This window comes from Rhinatrema bivittatum, chromosome 8 (assembly GCF_901001135.1).
Source record: "Rhinatrema bivittatum chromosome 8, aRhiBiv1.1, whole genome shotgun sequence".
NCBI lineage: Eukaryota > Metazoa > Chordata > Amphibia > Gymnophiona > Rhinatrematidae > Rhinatrema > Rhinatrema bivittatum.
Window position 1 is genome coordinate 34687460 of NC_042622.1, and position 24875 is coordinate 34712334.

Consider the following 24875-nt stretch of genomic DNA (forward strand, 5'->3'; position numbering starts at 1 on the left):
CAGTTTCCTTTTCCTCAATGGCAGCCACTATTTTAGGAATATTTTAAGTTGAAAAATCGGGACGAACATTGGAGGATAATGAGTCAAGGCAGAAAGGAGTATTAGGGAAAGCTATGCGTTACGGGAATGATTGTAGCAGCCGAAAACTGTGACGACATTACAGTTTTTCAGGGGCAGAATGTTACTGTACTACAGAAAGGTCAATTCAACTGGAAATGTGAAAATTCTAAGTGGAACAAAATAAATCACCTTTTTCGCTCCCTGTTCCTCTTCGACACCGTCTCCTATTACAACATACACAGCTTTCCTTCCAAACCTCTGCATTATTCTCTCAAAGCAGCTCTCTTTTCCTAAAAAAAAGAAAGAAAACAGACAGTGGCACAGAGAGCGCAGGGAGCAGATTTGTCTGGTGCAGACATTACACAGTTTGCTTTCCATGATGTGACATGCTGAGAAAAATGAGATTTGGGGAAATTCCAATTTATTTATTTATTTATTTGAGTTCACACAAACGCTGGAGAAAAGTGCAAGAATAAGAGGAAATGTAACTTGGTTTATCTGGCAGAGGTGAGCCCCATCTTGGGAGAATAGCTGCACCTGATTCCCACCCAGCACGGAAGCACCAGCTGCCCACCCTCCTCTTCATCCAAATCAAACTGGCATGGATTCAGCTGCACACAATACACACGCTGGAGGTCAGCACTGAAAGGCTATCCAGATAAATGCCAGGTTTGGAGTAATCGGCTACCCTCACCTAGTTACCTTTATTGGAATACGGAAAGGGATGGTGTTGAGAGTTAGCCAAACAGCGCTACCAGGGTTGCTGTTGAAAACAATGCTGAGCCTGCTGGGAAGTGGATGATTATTCTGAGATCCTGGCCACGGTTAAGTGGTTTTGGGGGAGGCGAGAGGGTGCCTTCCGGAAAGGGCTTTCAGTTTCATTCTATTTGGCAGGGAGGGAGCCTTTCCAGGTCTCCAGGCCCACAAAGGTTTGTTACTATTTGGGAGGCTCAGGCGGATGGGGACATTGGTTTCATGGAGGTGGGCAATTGGAACGGCAGGCTCGTTTGCTGGGTTGGTTTTTTTTTCTTGGCATCACTATTTAACCAGCTTTATGCTTTGAGAACAGCCAGTTAAAGTTATTCATTCTCAACTGAAACAGCTCATCTGGTGCACCCAGCACAAATCTCCATTAAAAAAACATGGAAAAATGGTTTCAGTCACTTGACCCCATTTCATTATATTAAATGTTCATACCAAAGTTTTATATTAAGTCATCTGAAATTCTACAAGGCGGTTCGGAAACGTCTTTCATAAAAATAAATAAATATTTCTAGGAGTGCAATAACTTCCTGCATTAGTCATCAATTAGTCTGTACTCTTAAACTGATGAAAATAGCGAGAAGCTGGTGGGTTCTTCTGAAGGCCACTTTTCTAAGGACCCATAGAAATCCTTGCATTGAGTTAATATTAGAAACGGAATCAGATCAGTTGGTCTCTGTCTTCGTGTTATGCATCTTCATCGCTTCCTTGTTCAAACGTACATTAACCCTGTCCCTGCTCTGCATTACACTCGGAAGCAGCTCGGTGCACATAATTGCTTCGGCACGCGGAGAACATTCTTCATGTTAGCATGCAGGGGGACAGTTTGCATCGTGTCCAGTTCTGCTCGGTAAAACCCTCTTATGTGTAGCTGTAGAAACAGACTGCGAGGTCACGTCGGCACGCAAACTGCGAGCCTAGATCTTCAGTGGGGACGAGGGACCTTTCTCAGCAAACCAGTAAGGTCATTAATGGTCACTGCTTCCCCCGCGTGCCACAGCAAGCACGCTGTAAGGAATCCTTTCACCGGTGAAATCTAAACGCCGCAGGGGCAGTCTTCACTGCACCACGGTGAGCGGCGGCGCTGCCACGGCTGGGGGAATTCTTCCCTGCCCCGACTACCCAGCCTGGTTCAAATGAAGTGGAAAGAAGAGGGGCCCTGGCGGCAGGCAGCGGGCACCGACCCGATACAGAAGAGCCCCCCCCCCCCCCCCCCCGCGCTGCGAGGAGGGCGCAGAGTGACCGCCGACGGGCAGGGTAAAAAGCGAGCAGGTGGAAAGAGATTACGCAGAGAAACTCAAAGCGCTTCATAAACTTACAGTAAAGTAACGATAACCGTCCTCTTTCCTCCCCTTCCTCGTTGGGCATTTAAAAGGAGACTATTTTACTGCTTTCACTTCTACAACTAAGTATTGTGTGAAATAGAAGCAGAGAATTTAGATCGCCTCCTTTTAGATTCCGTTTCATGTTTTTTTGTTTTTTTTTTTAAGACAGAGCTCTATGTCCGTAATTTCCATTTAGTTGGGTGATTAGGGAGCTGCATGCTGAACCAGTCCCGGTTTTACACCCTGCACTCTCTGCCTTGTCGTCCTGCTTTTCATAGATGCAATGGGATTGCAACCTGCTTCCTATGAGGAACAGCCCTCAGGCGTCCCTTTAAATTCACCATAGCAACATGGGAAATGACGATATAATAAGAGACTAATTGGCAAATACAATCTGCCCAGTTGTCTTCCTCTTGGGGGGGAAGGAACTGAACATAGAAATCGGCAGCAAGCAGCTCCTCTGTCAATGACTTTTACCCAACTCCCATCCCTGTCCCAGGTTACTGTGCTGGCCTCCCCCCCCCCCCCCCCCATCACTTCTGCCGGGTCAGTGCTTCAGCCCAGCTTAGCTTCTTCTCTGATTCTCACAAGCCCCGTCCTCCATCTAACTCCCAGACCCCTTCCCATTCCTGACCGCCACGCTTTGCTGTATTGCAAAGAGCCGCCAAAATCAGACAGGCTGCCAGGAAAGGGTCCGCCCCCCCGGCGACACTACAGTGAGTCCTTGTTCCTTTCCCCTCACGGCAGAAGACTCCCCTTACCTGTCTTTGTTGCACTATAAATGTTCTCGATAGGGAAGACTGTCCCTAATCCGTAGAGGAGGACCTTAGCCAGGGCCGGTATGAGCTGAGTGGTGGTGACCAAGACGTTTACACAGTTAGGTCTAGAAATAAAAAAACCCCCAAACAAGAGTTAAACGGGAAAGTGTCGGGAGCATGCGAGAGCGCTGAAAACAAAAAGCAGTTTTTATAGAGTTAGGAGAAAAGTCCCTAAAAACGCCACAGTGCACAGATTTAGATTGAGTTAAGACTATCGAGAGCCACGGTACACATCAGGTTTATCGCAAGCAGTGATTTATAGCCCCAGTGAAATCCCGTCTTCACTTACACTGGGTCATTTGGGACACATAAATCAGGCTTCCCCTTAAGGTCTTTACCAGCTCAGGTCTTCTGTGTGTTTTAACAATAATCCCTAAGAGATTTTTCAGGGGCACAAACCCGGCAGGTCTGCTAAGCATTTGGAAACCTTGGCTGGTTTGTATCCTGCCTGAATCGTGGCCTGTAACCATCAGCTTTGTATAACTTCTTGTCTAAAGCTTAGAACGCGAGGTAGGATAGTGCCAGACCCTTTCTGTAACACGATGCGCTGTAAATCCCCAAAACGAAACGAACGTGCAGCGCAACTCTAAAACAACGCCGAGCCCCTACCGGCGTCACGCGGTGCCCCCACGTCTTCCAACCAAGGACCTTCCTGTCAGCTGCAGAGCCGGGAGAGGCCCCCCGAGGCCGCGGACCTCGCCCCGCTTACCTGGAATGTATCAAATTCAGGGCCTTCAGGGCGTGCGTGAGCCAGAGGTCGGTCAGCGCTTCCATTTCCGCTCTCAGCTGCAGCCAGGTCTCCCTCTTGGGGGCTCCTATCAAACCTAGGGCGTGAGGCGACAAAGCAGGGCCATCAGCTTCTGCGATTCAGCTGTCACGGGGGGGGGAGGGGGGGCGCAAGGACTCGGCTGCGTCACGCTTCGGCGCACCCTGCCCCGAGCAGCCAAGGTGAGGGTGAAACGTTTCCCTTACGCTGAACACAGGCTGTAGGCAACCCCCCTAAAACCCCAACAGTGCAGGTGGGACTGCGCCAGACTAGCGAGTCAAGACAGGATGAGGCGGGAGGAAAGTCCAGGGGATGGAGTAGAGAAAAGATCTCACTAGAGACCGGGGGCAGGGTCATATATATATGGGAAGCTGTATGCGTATGTACCAAAGGAGGCTAGTTGCTACTGGGCAGGCCGGATGGGCCATTTTGGTCTTTATCTGCTGACGTTGACTGCGTTATTATAAAATGCCAGAAACCTGAAGAGTGAGTGAGAGAATAAGAGAATATTCTGCATGCATGGATTTTGAGTGCTTTTCCGCTATGACCTTTTCAATAGGGGAGGTGATGCGACCTTTTCAATAGGGGAGGTGATGCGATTATCTGTCCCCTTCCCTGCACCCCCCTCCCCCCCACACACTTTCCACAGGTGATCCTGATCGGGTCGCAGGCGGGACGGTTATCGGGTCTCCAAAGAGACAAATTTAACCAGCGCATAAGGGCTTTTTTTTCACACCGAAGTTAAAAGAAATACTTAAAAAATATAATGGAAAGTACGCAAAAAGATTAAAAAAAAAAGAAAAGAAAAGAAAAAAAAAGACAAAACATTAAATCAGTCACTGTAGGATTTTGAATTTTCTTTTTAAGACTTTGAGCTCAAGTGGCTTTATGGAAGAACTCAGTCACAAGCCAGGCATATGTACACATTATCAGTTAGTAAAGAGGTTTGCTGCCGTGAGCAGCCATTTCTGCTTCGGCAATGCCCCCGAACAGCTGAAGCAAGAGCTTTCCGCTGTGCATTTCCTGCGGCAGGGACTGAATTACCTCTACTCCACCCTGGCGGAGTCCCCGCACAAACTCTCCTCTGGCTGGATGCTCACCTCCTACGTTGTTTCTGTAGGTGTTGTACATCTCCTTCACTCTCCGGTAACGGAACGCCAGCTTCCTCATCCAGTCGACTCCCCCGTGGACACCAGAGCCCAGGCAGAGGTTTGCACCGGCCGCTGAGCTGTGGAAACCATCTGCTGAAAAGTTGTACGTGCTGCGGGGGCGGACGGGAGAACAGCGTTAGTGCAATTAAAGATCCACAGAGTCCAAATTGTGGAAACAATCAAACTGGGAGAAAAACGACGGCCGTGCCAAACGCAAAGCCCGCGAGGATGTCTGGTGAAAAACCAGAGAGAGATGATTTGTATTTCTCTTCTCTTTCTCCTTCCCATTTTCTATTTTCCAGTTTTTCCATTTTCTATGATATAAATATTCTTTTTTTTTTCTTTTGTAAGGGGAAGGGGTTAAATGTATCATGTTGGGTCATAATTTTAAGAAGAAAATGAGACCTGACTTTTGACCTCGTGCACACACGTCCCAGGTTGTTCTAATACTTCCATTGCCATTGCCTGAACACCAAAATACTTTTGAATGTTTGCAGCCGGAGGAGAGGAAACCAATCCATTTTAGCACTTATTTTAACCCCCAGTTTATTTTTTTTTTAACTCTCTTTTTGTTATTTACACTGTTACACCCCCCTCTCATAACTCCAAGAGGCTACTCTGCTGTGATTTCAGGGATTGGTTAGCCCCCAGTTTTCGCCGATTAGCCTCCTCATAGAAGGGGTTAATCTGGGAGGTACAGAAGGTAGACAAAAAATATTTACTACAGCTCAAAATAAGTAATCTGGGGCACACAAGAGCTGCCACCTCAGATGCGCCAATAATACCTTCCATTAAATCCAGGAGCTGTTTATTCTCCCACACACTTACGCTTCTTTGCTCCTTTTTATTTGCCTCCCTGCTTAAATTTACTAACACCGAGGGCTGGACTATCTCGGTCCCTGGTCACCGCTGCACAGCTCCCATAACAACAGTGATGGGCACTTTTTTTTCAGTCAGGGCCACAATTGTGACTCTCACTTGCATCAGGGGCTGAGGAGTCCCGAGTCCGGGAGCAGGGGGGACTCCTCATCAAAGCTCCGCTCATGAAGCTTTCCCCCCCCCCCCTAACTGCCCCCGTCTCATGCCAGAGGGACCGGGGAGGAGAAAAGATTAAAGGAGCACCCCGCCAATGTCCCGAGCAGCCTGCGTGATGTGATCTTCGTCGTCTCTGACCCACTGGCCCGCCATCACCATCATCAAAGGCCTGGGATGAAGCGCCAACACCCACAACGTTGACCCAGCAGTGCCGGCGGGCCGGAGACCATCAACGTTACATTGAGGTAAATGGGCCAGAAAAAAAGGGGGAGATGGCCCTAATTCTGGCCTTACGAGCCACACTTTGCTCACTCCTGCATTATCCACTGTGAGGTGAATTTTGCATTAATTAGCGGATGCGCGAAGGAATTGGGCTCTTAGCGTGCGACGAGCAGATTTATTTTATTTTTATTTATTTATTTAAGTTTTTTATATACCAACATTCAAGACGGTAGTCCCATCATGCTGGTTCACAAGAAACAGGGGTGCAATAAACTTTAGAATTTGAACAATGGTGCAGAAAAGCAGTTACATGTAACAGGGAATCAATAACTTGGAGTAAGAAGGAAAATGAAGATCAGATAATTATATATATATATATATATATATATATATATAATAACATTATAAGAGGTGGCTATTAATGCTATTACTAGCGAAGTATGTTGTTTGAAGGGAGTTAAGTAATGTTGGAGTTAGGAAAGGCCTGCGTGAACAGCCACGTCTTGAGTCTTTTCTTGAATGTTGAGATGCTGGGTTCCATTCTAAGATCCGGGGGAATCGAGTTCCATAAAGTTGGACCGGCTGTGGAGAAGGCCCGATCTCTAAGCGTGATGTGTCTGGTAGTTTTGGCTGGAGGTACTTGAAGAGATCCTTTGTAAGCATCTCTTGTCGGTCTTGTTGAGCAGTGTAATCGGAGGGGGATATGGAGATCGATTGGGGCTAATTGATGGATGTTTTTGAAAATGGTGAGAATGGCCTTGTAGATTATTCTGAAGTGGATAGGCAGCCAGTGGAGGCCCATCAGGATAGGTGTTATGTGTTCTCTTCTCCTGGTGTTAGTGAGTATACGGGCGGAGGCATTTTGGACCATTTGCAATGGTTTGGTGTGTGATGAAGGGAGACCAAGCATGATGGTGTTACAATAGTCCAGCTTTGCGAAAATGATTGATTGTAGAATCGTTCTAAAGTCATGTGTGTGGAAGAGAGGCCGTATTCTTTTCAACACTTGGAGCTTATAAAAGCAGTCTCTGGTGGTTTTGTTGATGTTGGCTTTCAGGTTTAGGTGATTGTCAATTAGAACTCCTAGGTCTCTCACTTGTGTAGTGTTTGGTAAGGTTGGATGAGTGTGTGTGAGGGAGCTGTTTTCTGGTGTGATGATTAGAAGTTCCGTTTTTGATGAATTTAGTATCAGGTTGAGACTTGTGAGAAGCTGTTTGATATTTTGGAGGCAGGTTTCCCAGTGAGACAGTGTTTTTGCGAGTGACTCCTTGATGGGGATCAGGACCTGAATATCGTCAGCGTAGAGGAAGTGTTTGAGATTGAGGTCAGATTTTAAAAGCCGCTGAGATTTGTGCGTATCTTCCGCAGCGTGCACATCTTGAAAGCTTTCCAAAAAAGGGTGGGGCGTGGGTGTGGGCGTGGTCTGGGTGGCTTACGGTGTTTTGGGGTGAGAATTTGAGAAGCGCACACAGATACTTTTGCAAACCAGCGCGTGCCGGGATCCCCTGTCTTGTAACTTTACTTTTGCCATGGATGCCGTGTAAGTTAAAAATTAAGGAAAGCCAGGCAGATCTGCAGGGTTTTAATGTTCGGGACTTACTGGGGGGGGAGTGAAGACTAGCAAACCGGCAGGGGGGCGGTTGGAGGACCTCTCTCTTAACTTGGCGAACCGGGGACGAACTGGTAAAGTTGTTAGCGGGTGCCCCTTTCCAAATCCCCTGATTTAGGCGCTAGAAGTGGCATTTCCGCACACCCATTTAAAATTGGGCGCAGGTGTGCACGTAGAGGCGTCCCTGGGCACAGGCCAACGTATGCATGCAAATGTGCACACATGCAGCGGTTTGAGAGTCACCATCCCTGGGAGCGATTGTGCTCCTGTTCTTTTCCTCTCCTGCCCAAGTTACCTTTACTCAAGTTGTGCTACTTCCCTCTATCACACGCCATGAGAAGGAAGACTTACCAAGGCCTTTTCTCCCTTCTGTGTCTATGAGCAAAAATGTTAGTGAATCAAGCCCAAAAACTGCTTTTGGCTGAAAATCCTTGGTATGCGCTTTTCATGGCAAAAGCTGCTCTTAAAGAGACAAAAACTCTGCATGGCCCCATACACACACGTATATGGCCACGAGGAAATCTACTACAGTGGTTTATAAGCTATGGGCTAGATTTTAAAAGCCATGTGTGTGCGCCGGCGGCCTATTTTGCATAGGCCGCCGGCGCGCACAAAGCCCCGGGACGCGCGTAAGTCCCGGGGCTTCGTAAGGGAGGGGACGTGTCCGGGAGGGGGGGGGGCATGTCCGGGGTCAGGGGGCGGTCCAGGGCAGGTCCGGGGGCGTGGTGACGGTTTGGGGACGGGCCAGGAGGGCGGTCCCGAGTCCCCCGGCACTGCGGCCTGTGCCGGGGGATGCTGAGGCGGCGCACGCACGTTACGCCTGCTTCAAGCAGGCGCAACTTGCACAACAAAGGTAAGGGGGGGATGCGGAGGGAACGGAGGCAGGCTGTGCGGTTCAGCACGCGCAGGCTGCCGATTTTGCGCAGCCTTGCACGCGCCGACCCCGGATTTTATAAGATACGTGCGGCTACGTGCGTATCTTATAAAATCCGGTGTACTTTAAGATCTACCTCAGCATGTATAACATACGCAGAGATTATAAAATATGTGTGTGTCTACCCCACGAGATTTGCACGAATGTTTGGTTATGCACGAATACCTGCAACACGTTACAAGGACATACATTTCTTACTTTATAAAACACATGTGCGTACATTTTACGCGCGAAAAAAATATAACTTGCTTGCCTATAACCCTGATTTACGCACTTAAGTCAGTATATTTAAAAAAAATGCACGCATAATTGAAATCACCAGTTTGCTGATACTTTCCTCAGTCCTGCCAGCCAACCAACAGCAGACAACAGATGGCTTTGATATCAATTATGCAAGATAATTAGCAGGCGTAAACGGCGTGAATAAGTTGCCAAATGTTCTTGCGTAAGCCTCTTATAAAATAGCAACTTACATGCTCCCAGGTAAATTTTTAAAGACTGGCGTAAGCAAATACTCAGAGATATGTGTGTGGCCGGGCCTCACACGTGCCAAGCGCATTTTCGAAACGGCCCGGCCAGGTGCGTATCTCCCGGTATGCATGGAAGTGCCGGGCTCTGTAAAAGGGGTGGACCAGGGGCGAGGGTCGGCAGGGACAGCGGCCATTAAGCTCTGTCCCGGGGAAACGCGTGCTGGCAGCTCAGGAGAGCGAGTAAGTTCAAAAACAAAAAAAAAACAGGTTTAGGGGTCAGGGAGGAGAGGGGTAAAGGGAGGAAGGGTAAGTAGGGGGATAGGGAAGTTCCCTCCCAGTTCGCTCCTTATTGGAGCGGACTGGGAGGGGAATGGCGCAATCGCATCGCTGCACCGTTTTTTTTTTTGAAAATCACCCCTCCTTGTGCGCCCGAGTCACAACCCGCCCGCACATGTGCGCTCCGATATAAAATCGGGCACATACGTGCATGCGGGTATCATATTTTATAACATGCGCGCATCACCAAATCTACCCCTTAACTCTTAGCCCCTGCCCCGGAACCCCCCTAAGTCTCTCTTTTCTGCCCTTGTAAACGTGCGCGCGAAACCAAAAACACGTGTACTTCTAGATGCTTATAAAATGGCATGTATGCGAGTACAAGCTATTTACGCACGCACAGGCTAGTTTTACACGCCTAACTCCTTTGCTAATTCATTCCTCTACCATTTTCTCTGCTGCACACTAACCATGCGTGCCCCTTCTCCTGTCAATCGTACCTCACCCTTACAGGCTCTCTCATACACTGTACACACACACACACTCTCTTACTTTCCCATTCACCCCAGTCTATCATGCTGTCATGTAACCATACCTACAGCAAAAGGCACTGCCCGCACTGCTGATACAAACATACTCATTTTACTGAAAACTGCCCCCGTCCAGTGTGTGAACCTCATGTATGAACTTCTGGGTTCCTCCCTGTGCCTCTTCTGGGGGAGGAGAAAGACCTGTTTTTCCTACAGCTGAGCCTGGACTTAGAAAAGAGAGTTATTCCATCTAAAATCCAAATCTAAGCAGAGTTGTGACGATGTGCAGGTTTCCTGCTGGCAAAATATTTTGTACTCAGAACATGATTATTTTTATTTGCCAGGGGCAACACAAATCTTTTTGGCTGAAAATCGTTCTCTCCCCCTTGATTAGCTCGATCCGCTCAGTGCGTTAACTCTTCAAAAACATACTGAGCAAGTACTGGGTTCCAAAATGAGTGCAAAACTCAGGGAAACTGTTTTTGAAGGTGGGATCTGGCGTACAGGAGGGTCCTCTCTCTAGGAAGAACTGCGTCATCAAATGAAAGACCATCCATTGAGAAATGACTGACACAAACATAACAAAACTTGTACGTGGCTACAGTGATAGGAAAAAAGATAAGCTATGCCAGAGGCAGGCCCGGCGGGTCCTTGAGTGCCGCAAGCGGGTCAGGTTTTCAGGACAGCCGCAAAGAATATGCATGAGACTCCTCTGCACGCAACGGAGACAGTGCCCGAAAAACGCATTTCATAAAGATTCAGTGCGAGGATAGCTTGAAAACCCAATCGGCGCATGACGCGGGGACTAGTTGCCTGCCCCTAGGGCTACAAAACACCTATTTGTTGACGCCGAGATACGCCATTACTCTAAGTGGCGAGAAAAAGCCCAGCCTTCTGGTACATTCCTGCAGCATTTTAACCTGTGGCAAACAGCAAGTCCCCACTGAATGTTTTCTCATTAAAGACAGCTGATAAAACCATTATCTGACTGTGGAAAACAAGTGTGGATGCGGAGGAAGCCAGTCCTTATGTAAAAATGTCAGAGAGTTTGGCAGGTCTCAGCTAGTCATGATAATACAGTGTGGATCCCAGCCAAAGATCACAAAGCTGCAGAACACTTCACAAATGCGGATTTTTTTTTTTTTTTTTTTTGTTTAAACAGGAACGGAAGCCCATTCTGGCGAGAAAGGAGAAGGAGCATTACAAGTCATCACAAAATAAGTAACCTAAAATCTTTACATTTGTTTTTGTTTAATTTGGGCAAAGGGTCGATGATAATTACAATGGAGATTTTCTGCACTAAAAACCCAGAACGTATTCCCGTTCTCTTCCAGGAGATACTAAGAGAAGCCTTGAAACCCTCCCCCCTCCCCCAATCCCTGCCCCCTCTCCCAAATGGCATCATTGGTTCTGATGATTACATCCGAACTTTGAGTAACACAGTAACATAGTGAATGATGGCAGATCAAGACCAAAATGGTCCATCCAGTCTACCCAGCAAGTTTGTTGTTTTTTTTTTTTTTAAGGGTAGTAGCCACTGATGCTCCATGCAGGCTTTCCCCCAAGCCTTCTGGTTAGGGGTAAAACGTCCCCGAGTGTTTAAACTCTTTCCTGAAAATGAAGGTCAGCGAGCCCTACCAGTTTTGGAGAAGATCCTGGAGTTCTTTGCAGGTTCTAATACCTTTCAGACCCATAAGAATTATGGAACGATGACGCTGCACGTGAGCTTATGAAGCTACCCGGGTCCTCCCTACCTGGAGAGGTGACACATGTGATCTTGAAAGGGCACACGTGCCATCGTCATCATTGGATAACTGCTCCAATATCAAGCTGTGGAAGAATGGCCTAGCAGGGGATCGGGCACCTTCCAGGGGGGGTCACTGCGGGGGCGGGAGAGGCCTTTCCTGTAGTGCCAGCTAATGAAGGAAAGAAGAGCAGGGGACGAGCAGGGCCAGCTCTGGGCGAGAATTAGCATCGCTGGCCTGTGAGTTTTTAAAAACACTCGCTCAGTGCCGGCCTGCTCGGATACGCCTTCGGCAATGACACCATGGGGATGGCTCCGCCGGCCACTCATCCCCTCCCCTCCCCCCCCCTTCTTCAGGTCGGCAGGAGATGCTGAGGCCCCTGCAGTTGTTCAGGCACCCACTGGCCGGAGGCCAAACCTTTGAGGAATTCTGCAAGGCAGTGCATGCACACGGCAGAGCCACTCTGCGCGACCTCATCGCCAACTTTGTCCGCCCGCATTGTAGCCTGCCGCTGTCAAACTTGCAGCTTTTCCCTATGCATGCGCTTGGGGGCCCAAGTGCTGCAATCTCAGCCACCCTGCTGGCCAAGACCAACGCGTTCTCGTGCCAGGCCAGAGGCGCCTGGGGCTGCAGGGAGAGCAATGTGATGAAGGAGAGTGAGTGAGTGAGTGTGACCAGGGCTTGACCTGGTAACTCGTGTGTGCATGTGGGGGTGTGGGTGGGTGTGTGCATGTGGGGGTGTGTGTATATGTGTGTGTGTGCGTGTGGGTGCGTGCGTGCTTGTGTGTGTGTGTGTATATGTGTGCGTGTGGGTGTGTGTGTGCGTGTGTGTGTGTGTGCGTGCATGTGGGTGTGTGTGTATATGTGTGGGTGGGTGTGTGTGTGGGTGCGTGCGTGCTTGTGTGTGCGTGTGTGTGTGTGTGTATATGTGTGCGTGTGGGTGTGTGTGTGTATATGTGTGTGTGCGTGTGTGTGTGTGCGTGTGGGTGTGTGTGTATATGTGTGCGTGTGGGTGTGTGTGTATATGTGTGCGTGTGGGTGTGTGTGTGTATATGTGTGTGTGCGTGCGTGTGGGTGTGTGTGTATATGTGTGCGTGTGTGTATATGTGTGTGTGCGTGTGTGTGTGTGCGTGCATGTGGGTGGGTGTGTATATGTGTGGGTGGGTGTGTATATGTGTGTGTGTGTGCGTGCATGTGGGTGTGTGTGTATATGTGTGCGTGTGTGTGTGTGCGTGCATGTGGGTGTGTGTGTGTGTGTGTGTGGGTGTGTGTATATATGTGTGTGTGTGTGTGTGTGTATGCCATTCCCTGGCCCGCCACAGCCTCAGCAACAGCGAACTCAGCCTCTATTAATAGCCATGGGACCAAACTGCCTTCTGCTTAGCTCCTGGCATTTCCAAGTAGGATCCCAGGTGGTTTAGGTGAACTCCCCACCCCACGTCAATAAATAATTTAGTTCAAGTGCACTAAGCCTATCTCCCATAGAAACAAAACAGGTAAAGGGCCTGGTTGGAGTATCTCCCCCTTGGCTATAGCTCACTTTTTGCACTACCTGAAAAAGTCCTCTGCACTAAAGGACGTTTACCACAATCCACCCCTGATTACAGCCCATAAGTCTATTTCAGTCTGATAATACAATTACTAAATTGTTTCTAAATCGTACCAGAAGAGAAATAGCAGCAAATCTGCCTTGCGTAGGGCACCATTGTTTCTGTCTAAAGATAAACTTCCTATGGATGAGAACAAAAAAAAAACCACTAGAAAAAGCACAAATGTCTCTCTCTCTCTCTCTCTATGCTAATATTTTATGTGTATAACTCTCAAAATTCACCCCTCAGGGTCCATGTTGTAAGTGACCTCTGCAGGCCTTAGCTCCAGAACAAACCTTTCTGTCTCTCTTCACACACTCTGGGCTATGACATGACATTTATTCCATCTGAAGACTGAATCCTGCCAATGATTCTGCTCAAATAAGAACGAAGCCATATCCCCATCTCTTAGCATGCAGGTGATTTTGTTGAACTTTAAAGCAAAGTTGTCAATCTCAATCTTGACCTCTCTGTGTGGATTCAGAATTAACAGACTTGGTAATGCTGAGTAACAGAGATGTGTGTGTGTGTGTATATATATATATATATATATATATATATATATATGCATAATCGCTATTTTCTAAAAGTCGAAACTACGTGCGTACTTTACATTTTGCGCACACATATACATGTGGAAATAAAGGCATGGTTTAGGGGCATCCCAGGGTGAGGCCAACAGTTATGCACTTAAGTTGCTATTTTAAAACACGCGCACATACATTTGGCAACTTATATAATTTTACATTATCCTGAGCAATTGATATCAGACTTCTTTATCGTGTATGACTGGCTGGGTGGGAGGTCTGGGTGAACTGTTAACCCAGAAGGCTCTCGATGGCCTGCAGGAGGACTGGGTGAACCGATGTAGTAATTAGTAAACTCCACCAGTAATTTCAATTACGCGCACATGTTTTAAAATCCTACCACTTGCATGCGTGAATCAAGTTTTTACAAAGTCCTACTTTATTTTCATGCATATATTTTTTAAATTTGTAGAAAAAATAAGTTTCCAATGCATTGCATACACATGCATGCACGATGCGGGGTAGAGAAAGGTGTATTTTATAATACGTGCATATGTGATACGCATGGGTTTTAAAATAATATAGTAGGTCCACGTGTGGCTATATAAGCGTGTATATGCCGCTGTGTGGAGCAGTTTGAAAATTATCCTCATAGACTTACTGACAGTCAGACAGGCCCCAGTGTGCTCCCTGGGACACACTTGACTGCTACCTAAAGACTGGAGTTCACATTTGCATGTTAAGCTGTCAATGCAACAGCAAGACTCGAAAAGTGAGTAAGGGTGCATTTCTTTTAAACCCCCTGCAGCACTGTTATTTATTTATTTATTTGAAAGTATTTGTTGCCAGCACCCTCCAGAGTTCAAGGCAGGGTACATAATGATACATATACAGAGAAAAATGTTAACCTATAACATAAAAATACGAGTCACATCAACACAAAAAATAATGCCTTGTATAGCGTTCAATATGCTGTTGTAATTCTGCAGATGACAAATAATCAGGCCGATGCAGAAAAACGTGCGGGAGAGCAGGTGCGCGCATAGGCCACTCTCCTGGGCGCTAGATTCAGGAGGGTGGCCTATGCAAATTAGGGCCGGCGGTAAAAGGAGCGGCGGCTGTCAGCGGGTTTGACAGCCGACGCTCAATTTTGCCGGCATCGGTTCTCAAACCCGCTGACAGCCACGGGTTCGGAAAACGGACGCCGGCAAAATTGAGCATCCGTCTTCCAACCCGCGGGCCGTGGGCCGATTTTTAATTTTTTTTCTTTTTTAATTTTTACTTTTTTTTTTTTTTTTTACTTTTGGGGCTATATCGCCATAATATTAAGTCATAGGGTGCACAGAAAAGCAGTTTTTACTGCTTTTCTGTGCACTTTCCCGGCGCTGGCAGAAATTAACGCCTACCTTTGGGTAGGTGCTAATTTCTGAAAGTAAAATGTGCGGCTTGGCTGCACATTTTGCTTTATGAATTGCATGGGAATACCTAATAGGGCCATCAACATGCATTTGCATGTTGCGGGCACTATTAGTTTCGGGGGGGGGGGGGGGGGGGGGGGGGGGGGGGTTGGACGCGCGTTTTTGATGCGCTATTACCCCTTACTGAATAAGGAGTAAAGCTAGCGCGACGAAAACGCGCTTCCAAAACTGTATCGGCCTGAATGTGAGGAGAACATTGCATATCTACTAAGAATGCTGCTTTATATAGATATGCTTTTAATACTTTTTAAAAATCCCTTAGAGTCCTTCAAAGATCAGGAAGGGAGCTCCAGAGTAGCAGTCCTGCTATCGAAAAAATTCTCTCTCGAGTTACTGATAATCGCACTGTGTGAAGGGAAGGAACTTCCAAAAGGGACCGAGTCCTGACAAGGAGCGTTGAACTAATCCAGGGAGGTAACATTATTGAGCAGGTTATGCATTATGATGCAAGTTTATATTGCATGCGTTGCTGTATTGGATGCCAATGAAGGCCTAGGGATATGTGGTTGTGGAGTCATGCGCCAGAGAGCAAATGGGCAGTTGCGTTTTGAACCATCTGCAGAGGTCTGAGGAGGTACAGCGGTAAAGCCTGTGTAGAGTGAGTTGCAGAATCAAGACTGGGGTGCATTAATGCCTGCAAGTCAGAAGGATCAAGGAGAGGTTTTAAATGGCGGAGAAGTTTTTAATTTGGGTTAGGAAGGATGATCGACCTACAGTTTTAATTTGGCTGTGCGGGCTCAGGGTGGACTCAAGGATTACGCCAAAGTTGCGCAGGTCTTTTGAGATTTGTATAGGCAGGTTGTCAAAAGTTAGAGTAGATGGAAACTGGTCGATTGCAGTTAGCTAAACTTTCGCAAAGGCTTCCTAACTTCCACAGGGTACTCGCTGCCAACCATGGCCCTAGAAAAGGCAGTGTGAAGACGTTTTTGGGCAAATTATGCAACTGCATCCAAAGCTTTTTTTTCCCTTATTGATAGATGTTGCTTTATCAGGCAGACAAAATGCTGAAAACAAAGTTAATATATAAGACCTAAGGTTAGGAAAACAGTTGCAGTGCTCAAGATTTAACAGCTTAGAGGCAAGGAGAAATGATACTCGTGTATGTTAAAACACATAAGGAGTGCAAGAGGAAGCAAGAAGACCAATAATGTTATTCACACCGTTAATTAGCCTCCAGCTGTCTCTGTGAACAGGAAATAATTGGACTGCAGATTGTGTTTCAGGAAATTCCTCACCTTAAGTCTTGCCCGTTGTCATCAGAAGACACATCGTCTATGTGTATCTGGTCACAGTCCTAAGAAACACAAAATATACATTTCTTTCAGGTTGAAGTTTGTTGGACTTGGTTTTCAATACCAGCAGTGTGCTGAAGGCAGAAACGCCTCCACTTCTGCGCCAGTATCCCGGAGCAGATTCCAGAGAATGAATGAATCGGATTACTAAAAAGTCAAGCACCTGCTGCCCAGAAAACACAAATAGGTTTACTGTCCAAACAAGAGTGTCCAAGGTCAAAATGGCAGCTCTTCTTCGGTGGGAAAAGGTGGCTGAATTCATATTTATCTAAAAGAAGTTGCTGGGTGTATATATTTTCCCTGGTAAAATAGATCAGAGTTTCTGGGTGTATTTTTGTTTTTATACATTGTAGTTCTGACCCCCCTGCAATTTCCTCCTGCTCCTTTAGGCTCCCAGCTCAATTGGAAATGGCCTCTGTTAGTCAATAGTGCAAGAGCTTAAATCTGCAATTATCCAGGGAATTCTGCCCTCCCCGTCCTTTTTTTTATTTTTTAATATCCTTCCCTAACCCAATCACTGCAGCGATCAACCTTGTCTGGGAGCCACAAAGCAAGATTGCCTCTGTAGCCTAGTATTGCACTCAACCTCGTTCCAGCCACTAGATGTCACAACTGAGCAATTTATGGCTGGGGCTTCCCTTCCCCTACACCCAGGAGCTGAAAACATATCCATCTACAAAGAAAATGACACCTCAGTGCAACACACTATGGGGTAGATTTTAAAAGAAGCGCGATCTGCCTACTTTTGCTTGCGCATCAGACTCAAGCAAAAGTACGCTGGATTTTAGTAGATACGCGCGGAGCCGCGCGTATCCACTAAAATCCTGGATCGGCGCGCGCAAGGCTATCGATTTTGTATAGCCTGCGCGCGCCGAGCCGCGCTGCCTCCCCCCGTTCCCTCCAAGGCCGCTCCGAAATCAGAGCGGCCTCGGAGGGAACTTTCCTTTGCCCTCCCCTCACCTTACCCTCCCTTCCCCTACCTAACCCACCCACCCGGCCCTGTCTACACCCCCCCCTTACCTTTGTCGGGGGATTTACGCCTCCCGGAGGGAGATGTAAATCCCCGCGCGCCAGCGGGCCTGCTGCGCGCCGGGCCGCGACCTGGGGGCGGGTACGGAGGGCGCGGCCACGCCCCCGGGCCGTAGCCACGCCCCCGTACCGCCCCCAAAACGCTGCCGACACGCCCCCGGAACGCCGCGACGACCGGGCCCGCCCCCCGACACGCCCCCGACACGCCCCCCTCCGAGAACCCCAGGACTTACGCGAGTCCCGGGGCTCTGCGCGCGCCGGGAGGCCTATGTAAAATAGGCTTCCCGGCGCGCAGGGCCCTGCTCGCGTAAATCCGCCCGGTTTTGGGCGGATTTACGCGAGCAGGGCTCTGAAAATCCGCCCCTATATTTTGTAAGTGCTAGTAATAGTAAGTGAAAGTACCACTGAGGGTAGTGGGGAAGAGAGAAGGGGGGACAACAGAGAAAGTGAGAGAAAAGGAAGCACTGTCAGGCATCTTTCTTACAGCGACCCCTTGCGGCCATCTTAAAAGATGCACTTATTGTGCCAAAACAGGGCAAAAGGAGATGAAGCCACCAGCAGGCTAAAGCCTGTGGCCCTCTTCCGCCTACGAGACGTCATGGTCTAGGAGGCCAGAGCAGGTTCTTATTAGGCTGCGAGCCCAGGGGAAGGAGAAAAGTGGCCAAGCCAAGAGAAAAAAAAAAAAATTAGGGGAGAACCATCTCCCCCTTTTATTTCTGCTCTAACCTCGGAGGAGATTTTTAAATCTCGAATGACCCAATCTTGTTGAAAATCTATGGCGTGGGTCTTGAAGAAAGCGGTAGGGAGCCTGAGCTATTTTTTAGCTTCTTTGGCCATCCGGCTCCCCCCTTCTTAGAAAGCCAGGGAGAAGCTGCAGTTTTATCCATGCGCTTTCAGGGTAAGCTGTGCCCCCCCTTAGCTGGAATTCCTAAAAGATGTTCTTCTCCCAAGAGCTTTGAACGTGCTAAATTGAATTCAGTTTCTTATCTCCAGTTCCTTCCTTACTGTATCATTACGCATGGTCTCTCTAATGAGAACCAACCTCAGAATGTAAAATTAACCCCAGCTTTCTCCCTTACATGCCCCACGCAGAACAGCAATGGCCTGGCCGTCCAAGGCACAGCAGAATAATATTTTTAGTAGCATTGTATTTGGCGTCATGCAAGGAGAAAGGCATTTGCGGGGGGATCTGCTTTTCTCATTTTCCAATGAATTGTTCAATAGGCTGCGGTGCGACAACAGTTAACTATCGCATTTCTGGCTTAATAAAATACCACGACACTTACTGAGACGCTACCCTCATAGCCCCCATTCACCGAGCTATCAATTACCAAGTGAAACACAGAGCTGGACCATGCACGGATTCAGACCATATTTTAATAGGTGGGTACCAGGCTAATTTTTTATTTGCCTCCTTTCTTTTTTTTTTTTTGTGAGCAGGAAGTTTAAATCCTCCGACTTTAGCAATGGTTGCTACATCACGTCCCCAACGGGGGTCGGGTGGCCAGAGCATTGACCGCCCCCAGCCCGCTCCGCATATCTTAACAGGATCTCAGTCTCAGCCAAAGGGGCCAAGAAGGGGCCCATCCTCAGCTCAGACCCTGCGCTTCGAATCGCAGCCAAAGGCAGAAAGCTCCTCGACCCGAACAGCCACGTGAAGAAAAGCCGTGAGCAAGGGAGGGACATGTCTTGAACTGAACGGAACGGACCAAGATTTCTCTGTTTGCCTTAAGGTGCAGGACTGTTCACACCTTTCTGCTAAACTGAAAGTTTACCCTCGGCTTTCTTGCCGCTCAGGCTTACGAGAAATTCACATTTGCAAGGTCGTCCTCAGTCCTTGGACGTTTAGGGGGCCTATGCAGTAAACTTGCACAAACATTTTTTTTTTTGCATGGGCTTGCAAAATAAAAAGTTTCAGGCATGTTCAAAATGTTCACTTTGACCGCCTACTGAGCGCCAGTCACAGTTTCAGATCATGAGAGCAGAGGAAAATGCTAATTAACGCCATTTGAGCAGCGTGTTTAGGGTGGTAGAAAAAGACCAACTGGGCCATCCAGTCGGCCTAGATAAATTTATTTTACTTCAGTATTTATATAATGACCCAAACCAAGGCACTGTATGCAGTTTATTTACAGACCACAGAACTTACTAGCAGACCGATGCAATAAGGTGCGCGTAAAAAACGTGCGTCTAAACTCGGCGCCTGGTTTTTTTTACCGCGCGCACATTGACCTCTCCTGGGCGCTCGATGCAATAGGCAAATGAGCTGCCACACTAAAAAGGACGCACTAGGGATAAGGTGGGCGTCCCTAGCGCCTCCTCGGCATTGGGAGGCGTGCATAGCCACGGGTTAGGAAAATGGGCGTTCGTAAATTTGAACGTCTGGTTTCCTAACCCGATCGCCATGAAGACTTTTTTTTTTTATATTGCTGCTTTCTGTCATTCCTCAGATTTAATATCGCGACGATATTAAGTCAGAGGAACCTCAGAAAAGTAGTAGTTTCTTTCAGATTTTGGGGGTGCCTCAAGGCTTAACGTCAGCTCCGGGTGCACGGTTATTTTTTTGTTTTACCTCGGGTGTACTAGCTAACAGCGCTCATCAACATGGCATTTACATGTGGCGAGCGCCATTAGCTACACGCGGATCCCCCTTATTGCATCAGGGGTTATGAATGCGCGTCCAACCGCGGGTTAACCTGTGCGCATGATATTGCATCGGCCTGTAAGCGGGTACCAGAGGCAAAGGTTACAGCAAATGGCAGTAAAAAGCAGGATTTGAATGCTGGTCTTCTGCATTCCAGCTCTGCACCGTAACCCCCAAGGCCACCCCCTTTGCTCCGTGTTGGATATGGTAAAAGCCAAATCAGTTTGTGACTTTAGATTCTCAAGCCAGAGGATGATTTTTAGCAATCCTAGCTGTACTTGTGGGTTCATTTATCTCCAGGATCTCACTTGCTGCTGGCAGTGAAATTACATCTTTAAAGTCACTGTGATGAGGGGCCTACGTACTAAAGTTGCCATCCATTTTCTGTCCATGTGAAAAATGCTTAACACACAGGGCCCACAAAGTGGCAACATGCACATCGCTAGTTATATGAAAATAAAGGCTGGGGAATAAAAGAACAAAACATGTACTTAATAGAAAAATTGCTTTCTAGAAGTATCCATACTGGTAATGTTTGCAGGGCGTATGACCCACATGGACAGCTCAGTTGCTCCTTTGTTATCAATCATAACACATATGTGCTCTGTATTTGAGTGTCTTTATTAGCCCTCACTTCTGGAAATCTAATTTCCCCGAGGCTGAACAGTACTCGCCCACACGCTTGTCTGTATAGCTTCCCGTTCCTGTGGCTCGTGTACTTGGCAAGCCTGCAAGGGGCAGCCACCTGGGCTTACACAGCAGGCTCTGTGCGCACGTGTAGGACGTGCTCACGCGCCGTGCGCAGGACCGCGCGGCGGCACTGGGTGGCGCTGTTCTATAGCTTTAGCAGACGGTTCAGCCGCCGAAACGGCCCGTGCTCATCGGCTCTCGCTGACCGTGCACGGATCTCCAAAAAGGCACCGCTTTGGTGAGAGTCCAAACGGTCTTCTCTCTCTCTCTTTTGTTTTGGGTGCGCCTTCCCGACTTCCAATGGCTGTAAAGTGCAGCTAATCTGAATGTATTTTCCAGCAGAAGCCCAATGGTAATTGCTTGCTCTCGCGTCCCTTTAGAACCAGCCACAATCATCCACAGAAATGTTCTTGTATCTCCTGCTTCCCCAGCCTGGCGTGCGACTTAGATTAATCAGAAGAAACGTTTTTTTTCTTAACGGAACCCCAGTCTCAGCTGAACATAAGCAGCCAGAGTTCAGGGCTGAGAAGAGATGGAGATCCATCTCTGCCCCTTAGTTACTGAATAACTCAGACTAATCGGGGGGGGGGGGGGGGGGGGGGAGCTATTTTTACCCCGGTCACTAAGCAGTAACCTGGGTATAATCTGGGACTGAATATCGCCCCTTCCCATCGACCCCGCAGGTAAAACGAATGCAGGTACTTTTCCAGGTGCCACAAGGGACCGAGGGAACGTGCGGGGATTTCATTCCCACGCGTGCTTTATGGCAACGACTTTGCGCCTGCAACGTCCACGGGCAGCAAAGCACCTGCGGTGCTGCGGGCCCCTTCAGTTTCCCTTTGAAAATCTGCTTGCAGGCTCAACGAGAACAAAGTGCAAAACACCCGTAGGCCTGTACGGCTTGCAGAAATTGGGGGGGGGGTATATAAAATTAAGTCACCCCTCCCCCCCCATGAGTAACCTTTTCCTAAAGTGAAATCCTGCAAGCGGTCAAGCTTCTCCAGCCGGCAGATGGGATATTACCCTTGCCTGCTCAGAAAAAGACATCATCTACCATGTCTGCTGTGTTTTTCCATTTTATACATTTCTCCTTCCTATGCGGTGTGGGCAATTCTTTTTCTCTCTCTCTGACCCTTGTTCTCAGTATGCGTCGTGGACAGGCCTTTTCTCCAAGCTGCTCCATACACAGATCCCTAGCTTCACGTTTACACTTACACCAGATGGACGCAGCTATTCACTGCTGGCCCCGTATTATCTGCCTGGCTTGACCGCCCATTTCTTAGTTACACCCAGTGGCGTAGCCACGGGTGGGCCTGGGTGGGCAGGTGCCCACCCAACTTAGACCCAGGCCCACCCAACTGGCACCGGAACTGCAAGGCTGTCGCGGGATCCCATCCCCGCGACAGCGAACAAGAGAACCCACGCCTCGCGCGCCATCACGGCACACGTGGGGAAACGCTGCTGCGGCCGTACGGCCAACCGGTCTTCCTGTTCGGGGGGGGAGCGGAAGCGCCGCGCGCAGCTTCCGCTTCCTCCCCCCCAATGCAGGAAGATCAGCTGCCTCTCCTGCTGCCACCCGTTCTCCGGCTATCTTCGGACCAAACGGCCCGCCGAACTTCCTGTTTGGGGGAGCGGAAGCGCCGCGCACAGCTTCCGCTTTCTCCCCCAGAGCAGGAAGATCAGCTGCCTCTCCTGCTGCCACCGGCCTCCTGCTATCTTCGGGCGTCGGGCCGTACTGCCCGCCGATCTTCCTGCTTGGGGGGGAGGAAGCGGACGTTGTGCGCTGCGCTTCCCCCCCCCCCCCCCCCCCGACAGGAGGTTCGGCGGGCCATACCGCCCGACGCCCGAAGATAGCAGGAGGCCGGTGGCAGCAGGAGAGGCAGCTGATCTTCCTGCTCTGGGGGAGAAAGCGGAAGCTGTGCACGTGCTTGAATGTGTATGTGTGGATGAGAATGAGAGTGTGTGTGGGTGAAAACTGGAGCCTGGGTGTGTATGTGGGTGAGAATGGAAGCTTGAATATGTGGGTGAATGGGAGCTCGAATGTGTGTATGTGTGGTTGAGAATGGGAGCCTGGGTTTGTGGGTGGGTGAGAATGGGAGCTTGAATGTGTGTATATATGGGTGAGAATGAGAGCCTGGGTTTGTGTGGGTGGGTGAGAATGGAAGCTTGAATATGTGGATAAGAATGGGTGCTTGAATGTGTGTATGTGTGGGTGAGAATAGTACCTTAAATGTGTATATGTATGGATGAGAATGGGAGCTTGAATATGTGTGGGTGAGACTGGGAGTCTGGGTTTATGTGTGTGGGTGAGAATGGGTGCCTGGATGTGCGTCTGTGTGTGCATAAGAATATAAGCCTGGGGAGGGGTGAGAAAGTGAGAACTTGAATGTGAGCTTGTGAGGGGGGGGGAGAGCATATGAGAGTAACAGCTTGAGTGTGTGAGAGGGAGTCTGTGAGAGAAAGCGTGTATGTGTGTATGTGTGTGTGTGTGTGTGTGGAAGGGAAGAAGACAGTAATAGAAGAAAGACACTGAAAAGGAATTAGGAAATGAGCTATAAGGGAAAAAGAGACCAGGACCAACTGATTAGAAAAATACAAAGATCAGACGACAACAAAGGTAAAAATATATATCTATATTTTGAGATGTTAGCAATTTAAATATAAGCAACACACCCGCTCTCTCAAAATTTATGGACAAGTAGGAGCCGTGTATAAAATCGTAATAATAAGAAGGCTAAAGTACCACAAATCACCGTGAATTATGTTTGTATCATTAAGTAAACCTCATACTTAGGCGTAGATGTGAATGCTATGCTAAATAATTTGGCATTATTTATCAGTAAAAAAACAACTAGTAGACCTGCATGCCTACAGCCCACCCATGTTAACCTTGTGCCCACCCAAAAAATCAATTCTGGCTACGCCACTGGTTACACCAAGGGTTCAACCAATCACTACCTCTTCCTTTCAGAATACAACAGTATACACAAGAAGAGGACACACCATAACTTTATATTTTTTATTAATGTGTACAAATATAACCTATCCTATCCCTTTTGAAAAATCCGTTGGTTTATATGAATGTGTTCCTGATTAAGGTGAAGTTTGGATAAGAACCTGTGATTCTGAGATGTGCACCGGGTGGTGTTAAAGACTGATAGTGCGGTAATTCCATGGTGGCTGTTTGTATCGTTGTTCTGATACAAAAAAGTAAAAGATTTTGTGAAGTGTATCTTGGAAAACTTGGGGCCTGAATTCTAAGAGATATATGCAGATACTACTCAAAAATATGATGGAGAAGATATGAGAAGTGTTTAAGAAATTATTGGCATGTGTTTTTTGATGTTTTAAGTCCATGCCTGAGGAAGCCCTTAAAAAAAAAAAGGGGTGAAACGAAGATCTTTGTAGGATATAAGGACCAACATCGCTTCTAATACTTACTGTAATGATGTTAAATGGTTTAAAAAATGTTGAATCTGTGTATTAGTGATTGATCTTGTTAAAGATTTACATCTTGAGATTAAAAGATAAGTGATTTTAATGTATGAGTGTGTATGTGCTAGAGAGAATTTTAATGTTAGGTTATATTTGTACACATTAATAAAAAATATAAATTTATGGTGTGTCCTCTTCTTGTGTATACTGTTGCATTTCTTGAATGAGGCAGGGCTGAAGGTGAACTCTTGGCTACGGGGCTCGTAAGCCAGCAGAGAACCCTATTCACTGGTCCACTACCTAGGGCCTCACCTGCGTTGGGAGTTCCTCAAGCTCCCTTTTCTACCATGTGCTCACCGACCAGACCTCACAAGAATGATTACAACAGCCAAGGCATAGCTCCATCTAACAAACACAACTTCTGCTCCTTGGTACTTCCAGCTCTGTCCGAAGCAGGGCTGGGATCTGGCACCGTGCCCCTTCGTTTG

The 24875-nt window shown here is 47.9% G+C and overlaps 1 protein-coding gene across 1 annotated transcript in view; it reads right to left on the reverse strand.

Annotated features, from left to right (window-relative positions):
* Positions 1–24875, reverse strand: part of EYA2 (EYA transcriptional coactivator and phosphatase 2) — a 330347-nt gene that overhangs the window by 9169 nt on the left and 296303 nt on the right. The window contains exons 11-15 of the mRNA XM_029613002.1: positions 16533–16591; positions 4832–4992; positions 3675–3789; positions 2909–3030; positions 250–350 (exon numbers count right to left, since the gene is read on the reverse strand). Of these exons, the coding sequence (XP_029468862.1) occupies positions 250–350; positions 2909–3030; positions 3675–3789; positions 4832–4992; positions 16533–16591 (558 nt within the window). The remainder of the gene's footprint in view (positions 1–249; positions 351–2908; positions 3031–3674; positions 3790–4831; positions 4993–16532; positions 16592–24875) is intronic.